At 35.3% G+C, this 13,059-nt stretch overlaps 2 protein-coding genes and 1 long non-coding RNA gene across 3 annotated transcripts; all 3 read right to left on the reverse strand.

Annotated features, from left to right (window-relative positions):
* Positions 1-1,289: 1,289 nt before the first annotated feature.
* LOC141668465 (BURP domain-containing protein 6-like) lies at positions 1,290-2,696 on the reverse strand. Its single transcript, XM_074475365.1, has 3 exons — positions 2,618-2,696; positions 2,325-2,436; positions 1,290-2,213 (listed from the first exon to the last, which is right to left on the reverse strand). The coding sequence occupies exons 1-3, from the start codon at positions 2,654-2,656 to the stop codon at positions 1,420-1,422; spliced, it is 945 nt and encodes a 314-aa protein (XP_074331466.1). The 5' UTR covers positions 2,657-2,696; the 3' UTR covers positions 1,290-1,419.
* Positions 2,697-4,251: 1,555 nt separating this feature from the next.
* Positions 4,252-9,421, reverse strand: LOC141665472 (uncharacterized). Its single transcript, XM_074471455.1, has 9 exons — positions 9,269-9,421; positions 9,012-9,138; positions 8,757-8,917; positions 8,092-8,438; positions 6,758-7,855; positions 6,672-6,708; positions 6,348-6,626; positions 5,067-6,227; positions 4,252-4,990 (listed from the first exon to the last, which is right to left on the reverse strand). Exons 1-9 carry the CDS (start codon positions 9,419-9,421, stop codon positions 4,547-4,549), a joined length of 3,807 nt encoding a protein of 1,268 aa, XP_074327556.1. The 3' UTR covers positions 4,252-4,546.
* Positions 9,422-9,471: 50 nt separating this feature from the next.
* Positions 9,472-12,554, reverse strand: LOC141664273 (uncharacterized). The gene is made up of 3 exons (XR_012551934.1): positions 11,861-12,554; positions 10,779-11,614; positions 9,472-10,528 (listed from the first exon to the last, which is right to left on the reverse strand). It is a non-coding gene; the product is annotated as an uncharacterized LOC141664273 (long non-coding RNA).
* Positions 12,555-13,059: the final 505 nt, after the last annotated feature.

Below are 13,059 nucleotides of genomic sequence, written 5' to 3' on the forward strand. Positions count from 1 at the left end.
TGGAAAGCTCGTTAATAGTGATGAACCTCTGCATGCACAAAAATCTCTACCAATAAAATTTGTACGACTCATTAATCACACTTTTTTAGCATGTGACCATGAACACGCGTATTTCTTTATGTCTCCATGCAAAAATCTGTAGCCCTTCAAATCCCAACTATTTTAATTGTTTTTCCATCTTGGCCTCAGGGGGAAAGTATATGCAGGTTTGGATCGATTTCTGGATAAAATTAGAATTGTAATTATATATATATTCGTCTTTTAAAATTAAAAATTGGATTTTTTCATTTAAATATGATTTCAGTTTCGATTTAAAAATTCTTAATTTGATTATATTCGGCTCGATTTCGATGATGAAACCGACAAATATAAAATGTAAATCTGCTAACGCTGTGTTCCAGAAACTTTTTTTTGAGAGAAAAGAAAAGAAATGTAAAAAATATATTTTTTCAGCTTGTTCCCGAACAACTTTTATGAAAAAAGGAAAAGAAAGATACAGATTTGGGAAAAAATTTTCTTTATTTTTATCTCCAAAATCTTCTTCCCACTTTTGGAAAAATTAGGAGAGAAAGAAAAATTTGTTATTTTCTAGTCTTTTTTTTTCTACCCTAGATTCGGGAACACAACCTAAGTGTTGCGGCAGAGGAGATCAAGTTAGTCCATTAAAAACACGATATACAATTGATTCTATCCCTGCTCTTTCTTGTGTTAAAAATGCCGTTTCTTGTGTCAAAAACAAACTAATTGTTTCACATTCAATCGTTAATATCAGTCACTCGAGAATTTCGGAATAAATACTGGCCAGATTTAAACTCTCCGCGGAAGACCGTGTAATTATTTTCAAATAACTCACAATCTTGGGAGGATTATTAACATGTTAAGATAGTACGCAGCAGCCACATATATCATCTATTTAGGAGTATGCATTATATTTGCCGTACTCCTAAACTGAAAATTTACAAATATAATACTATTGACCGGTTCTATTCAATTTTTAACGGTTCGGTTGAAATGTATAACCGGAATTGAGTTATTTAAATTAGTTCGATTTTTTGTTTTTCAATTTTAATTTTGGATTGCTTTTATTCGTCTTGATTAAAACACATAACCGGAATGGAAGAAAATTTGGTTATATTTTTTGTAATAAACTTATATCAAAAAGCTATCGGTACGCAAAACCGAACCTAAGCTTTTAAATGTGTTTGTAATGCCAACTATTGATATCCTTTAAAAGATGCCGATTTTACCAAATATATTATGAATTTAACTTGAACAACTCAAAGCCTACTTAAAAGTGCAATCCTTAAATGCAGACAACAAGTGTTCCTAGTACAGAGTACTAGATAATGTTAAGCATTTAGCAGCACTCCTTGTAACATGGGAGAGGTAAAAACATGAGAAAACCACATAAGATAGTTATTATGGAACCCAGACCACACTACCATTTTCAAGGAAATGGCAAACAGAAACGGTGCTTCCAGGCTTAACATGAAGGGCCTGGAACGCCATATGTTTAGGGTTCCAAGACGAAGTATCCATGTGACAAATCACAGCTGCTCTAGCTTTTGTTCCATCATTTCCGATAAGTGAAACTGTATAGGCCTCAACATTGTTTATGCTATGGCAATAAAACACAGCATATGCGTAGTTTTGCTTGTGGCACACCACAATTGTTTCTCCCAATTTTTTTGATCCAAGAATTTTATAGTTCTGCAGTCCACTTTCTTTATCAACATCTGTTGACACTGCAGTGACCTTCTTTCCCAACTTAGAAGTAGCGAAATCGATCATATTCTCTAGCGATGTTGCACAGTACTTTTCTTCGCCTTTGTTTCCTGGCGCTTCACATTCGTCAATAGTTCTCTTCATTATTTTGGATTCCGGAGTGTTCTGTTTTACGGAAAATTTGCTTAATATTTCTGGTAGTTTATTGGACGAGAATGGAATGGAATCGGCGATCTTTCTAGGCAAGAAAGGTGTTGGAGTAGTGAATTTGGTGAAATGTATATCCATGTTTACACCATTGTGTAAATCTTTTTCTAAGAAATAGAAGACTCCGTCAAAAGTAACACTAGGTGCAGAGGTTTCATATCTACGGTTGCCATATTCACTGTCGCCTGCAATCCTGTTAATTACGTGACCAGCTGCAAAGCCACAATATTTTTTGTTGCCATAACCGTTGCCGCATGCAAAAATGTCTCCGGTGCCACTGGCTGCAAAAGAAACCAATATGGGAAATTGTAAAGTTCAGAACTAACGCATATGAATGTCGAATTTCGAATTAATAAATGTACAGACGGAAATTTCAAGGGATAATTACTAACCATCCGGAGATGGAAGAAGCTCAGTAATGGATTTAGGCATGGGAGTGTTTGGCAAAACTGATCTCCAGTAATCTTCTGAAGATACAGCTGCATGACTCGCCACAAATGCTACCTGCAGTATAAATAACGAGAGAACTCAATGAAAAAAGTCGGATAGAAAAAAGTTTATGAAGATCACTAGTCATCATATTTCTTTCTAAAAATTATGTTTTTATAGGACATATCTGGTGCATATTGTTGCTTAATATGATTCGTATTTTATAGAAATTGGCAAGTAATGAACCTAAACTTACCGAAAGAAATGCAAAGAAACGGAAGAGAATAAAATCCATTGAGACTAGCTAGCTAGAGTTTATATTATATATGTTGAGTTGGTGAATGCATGAGAACAACCCAAGTGAAGTATGGTATTTATAAGCCAATGAATTTGTATGTCTACGCAACGAATCACGCAGTGGCGACTCCTTTAAGGAAATATTTGCTCTCACGAGTCCCGGAGTTGAGCCAGATGTGCAGAAGGTGCCAACAGAGAGACATTTTAATTACTTCTTGGCAAGTTGGGTTTTCTTGGTTTGATATCCGCATCTCTTAAGTGCAGACTGATATAGTTCAGAACATATATCATAATGTAATATCTGATGTGTCTTATAGTTGATCCATCTTTATTACAACTTGGTTATTTCTTCTGTTACAAATGTTTAAATGTAATCCTTTAAATGCATATGAAGGATGGAAAACTCGTAAGGAGGGGAGGGTGTCCCTACGGCCTACTCCCTCCCCAGCATTATCGTGCTGAGAGTCATCATCTGAGCACTGCACGGCATACCTCAGAGGCTGAAGGTTAAACCCAATCAAGAGAATAAGAGATATTCCAGTCACTTTGGCACAATCATTCAACATGTGCTTCTGAGACTTATCTTATGGTCCTTTTCCAAGATTTTTGATCTTTCACTTTAATCGAGCACGTGTGGAAAAACAGTATCAATACAAATTAGGATGCCTCACGATTCACGAAATATACTTTGTAAAATACAGACCTTCATTGTATAGTTCAGGAGAACAAAATCTGGAGCTGGTGAGATTCGTATATTCATCAATGTGCGTTGTGCAGTGCAGCATTCCTTATTGGCCATTTGTAAATATAAAATGGAGCTGGTGAAAGTATTCTCTAAAGCCAAAACTCTGCAGATCCATCGTTATCAACATAAATATGCAACATGAGAGGTGACAGAATCAACAAGGATCTCCTTTGAACCCCCAACTCTTTTATTAGTTTGTGTATCTTGTTTTATACAGTCTCTGAATCTCAAATTCAGATGGACCAAATTAAATACACACCTAAAAGAATCATGCAGTTGTTCAATTGCACTACAACTTGCATTTCCCTTGCTTAATACCAAGTAACCACAAATTGGACAGCTTTTCAAATATCTTGGTAGTCGAATTTTTCTTGTTGGACATGCTTAAGTTTAAGATAAGACCCTCAATTTTGTTTGTTCCCTAATTTGATTGTTAGAAACAATTAGATAAAGTCTGGTGCCAGAGATGTGATGGATCAACATAGTATACAACAGGAACAACTTGATTCTTTGTTCTCTTGCAACTAAAGGTCTTATAGCCATGGAAATGGTTGTAAGTAGGGGTGCAAAGGCAAGCCAGTCACTTTCTACAACAATTCTACCTTCTCATTGCAACTTTAATGCATACTACTCATTTACTGCACCCAAGCAAACACCCGGTGACTGAAATTAGCACAATTTTCATATTCCACCGTTAAGAGGTGAGCTTTCGAACACTAGTTCTCATTCATGCTTAACTGCTTTCTCAGAACTGGAGTCTCTTTCGATGTATATTTAAACATAAAGACATGTGAATTGAAATAAACATTATGGAATATAACAAGTGCACTATATTGTGTTGTACCAAGATTTGACAAAATGTTGCGTCTTTCACATCTCAATTATCAATTATGAAATTGACATTTCACCAGTCACCGTATATGCAAATGGACTTGCAAATTCAAGAAAAGCTACAGAGACAAGGAAAATGATTTCAACAATATTTGACGAGTAATTATCTTCATATTCAGAATAATGTTTCATGTAATCTTGTTTACATTTCGATGAGCATCATGTAATCTTGTTTATACTTCGATGACTATGTTGTGAAACCGACACAACCCGGAACTTTGTTGTAAAAGCATTGTTTTCCTTTTTGATAAGTTAATAAGCTGAAGTTGACTGTCCATTTTGCAACACATGAACCCCACACATCTTAACCTTCACTTCAAAAGGATCAAATTTAATGCTAGAATCCAAAAATCTTTGAAAAGAAACCTTAATTCTGTCTCCACTTTTCATTGAGAGCTTCTCTCCTGTAATGCATTGTACCCTCGATCGTGCTTCACTGACTACAGTATGTACAAGGATGGAATAGTTCTCAGTAATACCCTCCGTGTCATTCCTAATAACAGCTCTCATGGATGTGAAGTCCTCTATACTGGCTTTGCATGTGTACACAACCCAGAGTGCAAGACCTGAGGAGTTAGATCCATAGCTTGGCGGGATCTCAAAAGAGACTGTATGCCCACCGCTTTTATAGTTGAACCATTGCGCAACCTTCCTGTTTGTCAGAGTAGCATTGAATGGAAGGAGGGGGTGTCCTACCTGTAACATACAATTAATGTGTTAATAGATTTGTACAAGTGTGATTGTGTTATTGTGATAACCAACAGCAACAAACCTGAAGGCAACTCGGTTCAAAACTTATTGATTTCAGATTGTTGCACTTGATAAAACTCAATGTAACCAGTTCCGTCAACATTGACATATCTGGTAAATACCGTAGGCTTGTGCATTCTTTAACTAAAAGTGATTGAAGATGAAAAGGAAGAAACGAGATTGATTGAAGGCTGATGCATCCATATATATACAAGCCTCTCAAATTTATTAAGCTCGATAAATCAGGTACCTGTTCTAGTGAAATGTGGTCAATTATGTTTAACCCATGTAGATTTGAAGGAAGTTCCGGAAGGGAGGACCCAAGACTTGTACAGTTATCCAATGTAAGAAATTGTAGGTTGAAAAGCTTAGAAAGGCTAAATGGTTTTGCTGAAGAGAGCATCTGTCCCTCATCCGTAAGAGTTAACCTTTGTAAAGAAGAGAAACATAGAATCATAGGCAGGAATAATCTTACATTACAAATCAGCTGCAGATCTTCTAACTTCTTCATATATTTTACTGCATCAGGCAAATTGATTGTACCTACATACCCTGGGTAAAGATGTAACTCTTCAATTGAGGTCAGATTCCAGATACTTTTGGGCACAAATTTAAGATTCTTGCAATCTTCAAAATATAACATTCGTAACCTACTCAGCAGTCCAATAGAATCTGGTACTTGTTCAATTGCTGTGTAACATGCATCCAGCATTTCTAAACATTGCATCTTTCCCAATTGCTCAGGCAATTGCTCCAGGTTTGAACAGTAGCTCAGATGCAGTTCTTTAAGCAACTTAAGTTTCCATATGCTATTTGGAAGATTTCTAAGGTTTTCACAGTTTTTCAAATTCAGTTGAACCAAATTGATGAGGCCCCCAAACGAATCTGGAAGTTGTTCAATTGCAGTATTACCTACATAAAGCTTCTTTAAGCCTTTCAACTCACCAAATTGCTCAGGTAGCTCGCTAAGCTTTTTACAGTCTTCCAGGTTCAACTCAACCAATTCCATGAGGTGAGTAACTGAATCTGGAAGTTTCTCAATTGAGGTAGAACTTGCATCAATCTTCTTTAAGGCCTTCATATCACCCAACTGCTCTGGTAGTCGTTTTAATCCATAGCATTTCCTCAGATCCAAACAACTCAAATTATTTAACTGTTTGATAGGCTGTTTCAAACAATCAAGTCAGCAAATATTCAAAATATATCTAGTGTACCCCTATGTTAATAATCTATTTTCATAAAACAAGATTGTTCAGTTTTTAACATAATTATGTAAATATTGGTTACTAGATAGAAAATATACCATTGGCCCCTTCCACAAAATCTCGAATTTGCTTGAAGGCATATCAAGAGAGATGAGGTTATGTGGACGAAATGTAGGTGTTATATGCATCCACGGACAAGAATGCCATCTAATGCACCTTAAATTAGGAAATAAATTTTTGAAATTTCCTTTAATATCAGGTGTACCGATTATTTGAAGTAACCGCAAATTGGACATTCTTTCAAACAAGAAGGTAGTCATTTGTTCATGTATAGAAGTCGTTAAATCTAATATGAGACCTTCAATATCATTTCTTCCCTAATTGTATCAATGGAGAAAAAATATATTAGGAAGACAATATACAAGTTCTGCAATAAACGCTAACGCGGTGCCACTAGTGCTATTGCAAATTGCAAGTGATAATAGAGACTAACTACACTAGTGTTTACATTTTAATTACCTCCCGATTTTGCAAATCCTTCCATGCATTTCCTCGCAAAAACAAGTGTGTGCTCTTTCCAAGTTTCCTTCCCATGTCCTGGATAAGATTATGCATCTCAAGTTTATTATTTGTATCAATTGTTAGCAGACATCTGTCCACTAGAATTGGTATTCCAACATCCGGAAAGAAATCACAAGATTTGAATACATGGACAGCCTCATCTTTGGCCTTTCCAACAAAGAAGAATGCAATATCAATGAAGATTGCCTTCTCTGTCTCATCATCTAATTCATCGTAGCTCAATTTAAGGACTTTTTGTATATCATTTTCTGGGATTTCTTTAACTTTTTCAAGTTTAGCTGTCCAAAACTCATAAGTCCTGCCGAGCAAAGATGAACCCAAAACCTTAAGTGCCAGTGGAAGACCCCCAGCATAAGTTACAAATTTAAGGGAGAGTTCCCTGAAATTTTCCGGTGGCACTGGTTTTCTGAAGGCATGATAGCTAAAGAGCTCTAATGAATCAATTTTTTTTAATGTCTTCACCATGTATATATCAACTTCTGATATTTCCATTTTTATTTTATGTAGCAGGTTTGCATCTCTTGTTGTAATAATAATTCTACTTCCAGCAGAAAACAAGATGCCAATGCTTGTTAGCAATTCAGAATAGTTCGATTGGTCCAAATCATCCATAATGATGAGAGCCTTCTTAGAATGAAGAATTTGTTTCAATTTTCTTATTCTACTTTCAACATCAGCAACCTTGCAGTCCTTTTTTCTCAGAAGGTCATCCAAGAGTTGCTCGAGTAAAGGAAATAGATGGCTACCTCCTTGTGAATTCTGTTTAACATTTCCATTAAAGCAGCTAATATCAAATTGATTGAAATATTTGTTGTAGAAAGCTTTAGCAATTGTAGTTTTTCCAATTCCACCCATCCCACATATATCAATGGCACGTACATCATTGGACTCCATGCTCAGGTTTTGATATATCTCTTCAACAGCAGAATCTATCCCAAACAGATACTTTTCAAGGGGTGATACTGTTGTAGAGGTTCGTGTTGCCACATTTCCCACAATTTCTTGAATGGTGTCTGATTCATTCCTGTTTTTAATCATTAACACGGAATTTTGATTCTATCAGATTTGTTTCTTAGGATTAGAAAAAAAATCCAGAGAGCTTCAGTTTCTAAGTCTCCACAAAAAAAAAATCTATTTACCTAATGAAATAATCAAATCCTAATTATCGATAAAATTTCTTAGGTAGTTAAATTGTAATGGCAATAGTAACACGTCGACAACAAAATATACTAAATCAAAAATTAAAATGAAGAGACATACTCATTTGCTTCTTTTCTGAGATGGTGACCTGATAGCGCCGCAATTTGAGAAAGAGCTGATTTCCACTTCTCAATCATATCAACAGAATAACGCTTTTTATGGCAATCAATAGCTTTCCCGAAACTGCCTTTTTGGTGCCGAACATCTGATGGATCAACATTGTAAAATACAGGAACAACATGAACTTCTGTTGTCTTGCAACTAAGGATCTGTACGAGCTCATTAAGGCACCATGGCGAATGAGCATAGTTCTCCGAGACAACAACGATGAAAATCTTGGAATGTTTAATTGCATCAAGTAGTCCAGATGAAATTTCCTGTCCCTTTTCCACATTTTTCTGACATATTGTAAATTTATTTATCGTTCATTTGAAATTTATGAGTTATACTAGATTAAAATATATAAATTAAAGTTCATACGAAACGACTTTCATAAGAAAAAGAAAAAATAAGTTGCCAATAAGTAAGTTGTGTATAGTGATAGTCTAAAAGAAGTCCATTTCTAAACAAAATTTAGTAGAGCAGTGGAAGTTTATGATCAATTCATAGATGTATGTATGGACATAAATCTGAATGTCCTAACTTTGTGCATGTTAACAACATCTTTCAGTTTCAAGATATATACTTTACAAGAAGCGGCCTTGTTAGGGAGAGGAGAGTGGTACTTGTATTAGCACGAGCTCCACAGAAATCATACTTCTATCTCCACTTGTCACTGAGATTCCTGTTTTGCATTCTATCCTCGAGTCCACTGCTTCACCCGTATAGTAGGCATTGTCCTTTTTAGTACCCTCATTTTCATTAGTAACAAAAGGGATTAGGGTTTCTGTATTTATAAACAGACCAAATTGCTACATCTAAGAAGCTATCTCCTAAGATTGGAGGAATATCCTTCTACAGACCAAGTTCTGTGGTTGTACCTGTGTCATAGAAAACAGTATATGCTGAAGGACGTGTACAAGTATTATTGTCTGTTATTGATCTGGGAGAGACACAAACACCAACAAACCTGGAAGCAACTTTGTTTAAGTAACTCATTTCAGATCGCTGCAATCAGAAAAAAACTCAAAGTTTGCAATTCCTTCAAGATTGACATATCTTGTAGGTCTTGCAGCTTGTTCAATTGTTTCAAGCTCGATAAATCTGATAGCTGTTCTAGTGAAGCATGGTTATGTACCTCCACCTTTTTTAGATTTATAGGAAGTTTTGGAGAGGAGGATCCAAGACTAGTGCAGTTGTTCAACTTAAGATATTGTAGGTTGCAGAGGCCAGAAAGACTCAATGGCCTGGTTGAAGTAAAACTCTGGCCCTCTTCACTGATACTTGACATCTTTAAAGAAGAGAGGTAAAGAAACTTCAGATTCCATGTGCTATTAGAAAGACTATAAAAGATAATTTCCATAAGATAAATTTAGATTAACCAAATTCATCATCTCTCCTAACAAATTCAAATACAACATAAAAATTTGAAAAGATACAGCAAAAAGGGACCTGAACATCAAGATTAACTCTATTTATATAGAGTATTGATTTTCAAACAACTAATCTCAAATTTTTCTGATGAGAAATTCATCAAACAGTTAACATTATTGATTTGAATACATGAACAGCCTCATCCGGAAAGAAATCACAAGATTTGAATACATGTCGTCAATGTTCGATTTGCATGTATTTGCATCCGGAATGCAACGAAAAGACCCGGAAATAATGACGAACCCGACACCTTGAGAGCTGATGGAAGAACCCAACACCTTGAGAGCAGATAGAAGAACCCAACACCTTGAGAGCTGATGGAAGAATCCAAGCATAAGTTACAAATCTTAGGGGGAGAGCTCCCTGAATTTTTCAGGTGGCACTGGTTTTCTAGAGGCATAGAGCTCCAATAAATCAGTATATCCTAATGTCTTTACAATGTATACAATACATATACTTCTGACATATAATAATTCTACTTCCAGCTGAAAACAAGTGCCTAGGTTTGCTAGCAATTCTAAATAGTTTAATTGGTCCAAGTCACCCAAAATGACAAGAGCTTTCTTAGACTGAATAATTTGTTTCAATATTCTTATTCTTCTTTCAACATCAGTAACCTTACAATCCTTCTCTTCAAGAAGCTCAACCAAGAGTTGCCTGAGTAAAGGAAATAATGGACTACCTCCTTGTAAATACCGTTTAACGTTTTTATTAAAGCAGCTAATATCAAATTTTTTTGAAATATTCGTTGTAGAAAGCTTTAGCAATTCTAGTTTTCCCAATTACCCATCCCACATATACCAAAGGCACGTAACGTACATCATTTAGACACCAGGGTCAGTTTTGATATATCTCTTTAACAGCAGAATCCATCCCCAATAGATACTTTTCAAAGTGTGATATTGTTGTAGAGCCCTGTTTTATCACATTCCCCACACTTTCTTGAATGGTGTTCGATTCATTCCTGTTTTTAATCATAACACGGAATTTTGGTTCTATTAGTTTTTTTTAATGATAAGGAGAAAAAATTCAGTATGTAGAGAGCTTCAGGTTCTTAATCTCCAGAAAATGATTTATTATCCATTTAGTATTTACCTAATGTAAATAAACAAATCCTAATTCTATAAAATTTCTTGAGTAGTTCGATCATAATGACATCAGTAACTCGTGGACAACAAATAATACTATTTCAAAATTAAAATAAAGGGACTTACTCATTTGCTTCTTCCCTGTGCTTCCCTGAGATGGTGTCCAGAAAGTTTAGCAATTTCAGAGAGAGCTGATTTCCACTTGACAGTCATATCAACGAAACGACGCTTTTTATGGCCATCAGGAGCTTTCCCAAATCTGCATCTAATAAACATAGTAAAATACTGAAACAACATGAATTTTGGTTCTCTTGCAACTAAGGATCTCTATGAGCTCATTAAGGCACCGCCGTGACGACCAAGTATATTTTCTGCGAGAACGACAGAAATCTTTAAATGTTTAATTGCATCAAGTAGTCCAATTGAAATATCCACTTTTAATTTGTTTAGCAAGTTTGCATCTCTTGTTGTAATAATAATTCTACTTCCAGCTAATAATAAGTCGCCAAGGTCTAGCAATTCTGAATAGTTTGATTGGTCCAAGTCATCCAATGATGAAAGCTTTCTTAGAATGAAGAATTTGTTTCATTTATTTTATTCTTCTTTTGACATCAGCAACTTTGCAATCCTTCTTTCCAAGAACCTCGATCAAGAGTTGCTTGAGTAAAGGAAATAAAGGACTACCTTCTTGTGAATACTGTTTACGTATTCATTAAAGCAACTAATATCAAATTTGTTGAAATATTTGTTGTAGAAAGCTTTAGCAATTGTAGTTTTCCCAATTCCACTCATCCCACATATACCAATGGCACGTACATCATTTGACTCCATGCTCAGTTTTTTGATATATCTTTTCAACAGCAGAATCTATCCCAAACAAATACTTTTCAAGGTGCGACACTGTTGCAGAGTCCCGTGTTGCCACATCTCCCACAATTTCTTGAATGGTGTCCGATTCATTCCTGTTTTTAATCATTAACACAGAATTTTGGTTCTATTAGTTTTTTTGTCGGATAAAGAAAAAAAATCCAGCATGGAGAGAGCTTCAGGTTCTTAATCTCCAGTAAAATGCTTAATTATCTAATTACCTAATGAAATAATCAAATCCTAATTCTATACAAATTCTTGAGTAGTTAGATTGTCATGACATTAGTAACTCATGGACAACAAAATTTACTACATCAAAAATTAAAATAAAGGGGACGTACTCATTTGCTTCTTCTCTTAGATGGAATCCCGAAAGCTCAGCAATTTCAGAGAGAGTTGATTTTCACTTGACCATCGAATCAAAGAAATAAAGCTTTTTATGGCCATCAAGAGCTTTCCCAGATCTGCAAATCTGATGGATCAACGTAGTTAAAAACAGGAACAACATGTACTTTTGTTGACTTGCAACTAAGGATCTCGGCGAGCTCATTAAGGCGCCACGGCGAAGAAGCATATTCTCTGAGAGAACAAAGATTGAAATTTTTGAGTGTTTAATTGCATTAAGTAGTCCAGATGAAATTTCTTGTCCCTGGTGTAAAGCAGGATCATCATCTCCGGAAGATAGAGATCTCGCTTGATCTGAAGCAGAGTAAAGATCTGAAGTGAAATTGTTGCGAGTGTGCTTTCCGTAAAAGCTCAAGAACACATCACAAGTAGATGGAGATGAAGGATAAGAAGGGTCAGGTATATAGGTAGTATTGGAAGCAGGGTAAGTATAGTGAGGACGGAGAAATCCCCAAGTTATAACTACATGTTTTGAGATCTCCATGGACAAATGATAGTGCCTTCTTAGCAAAAAGTTGCTTGGATGAAGGTGAGTATGAAGTGAGATTAACTAGTTCATGTAATTATAAGGCAACTTACAACCCCGTCTACAACAACTGCACCATCTAGATCAAGGTGCACGTGTCTCTGCATAATAGGAGAAGCCAAGTTGAACAATAAAACAAACACAAATGACAGACACATACAGATATACAAACAGGCTCTGTCCCATGCCAGCCTTAACGGTCCCTCTCTTTTTTCCCCTTTTTTTCTGAAATGTCCGTCTCATTTTTTTTATTTTAATTTTCTTTTAAATAGTGAAATTTTATAATATAAAGATGAATCATATTCACTCTTTTACTCCGCTATATATCAATTTTTATATTAAATATTAATTTATCTCATTATTTTATTCATTTTTTTTATTATTAATTTCTATTTTTTTAAGCTACGTTTCTAAATTTTTATGTAAAAAATTGGGGGGAAATGAGGGTTTATATTATACAGTATATTTCAGGAAGGCGAAATGATTCCATCTTTTGAGCATAAGAAGACAAGTGCTAAGAAAAATAATCACATATGACAGAGCAGGCACGGCTCAAAAACCTCATATTTTTAATAGGTACAATTTTGAATATATGTCGATTAATTAGAG

The sequence above is a fragment of the Apium graveolens genome, chromosome 6 (genome assembly GCF_009905375.1).
Source record: "Apium graveolens cultivar Ventura chromosome 6, ASM990537v1, whole genome shotgun sequence".
NCBI classification, from domain to species: Eukaryota; Viridiplantae; Streptophyta; class Magnoliopsida; order Apiales; family Apiaceae; genus Apium; species Apium graveolens.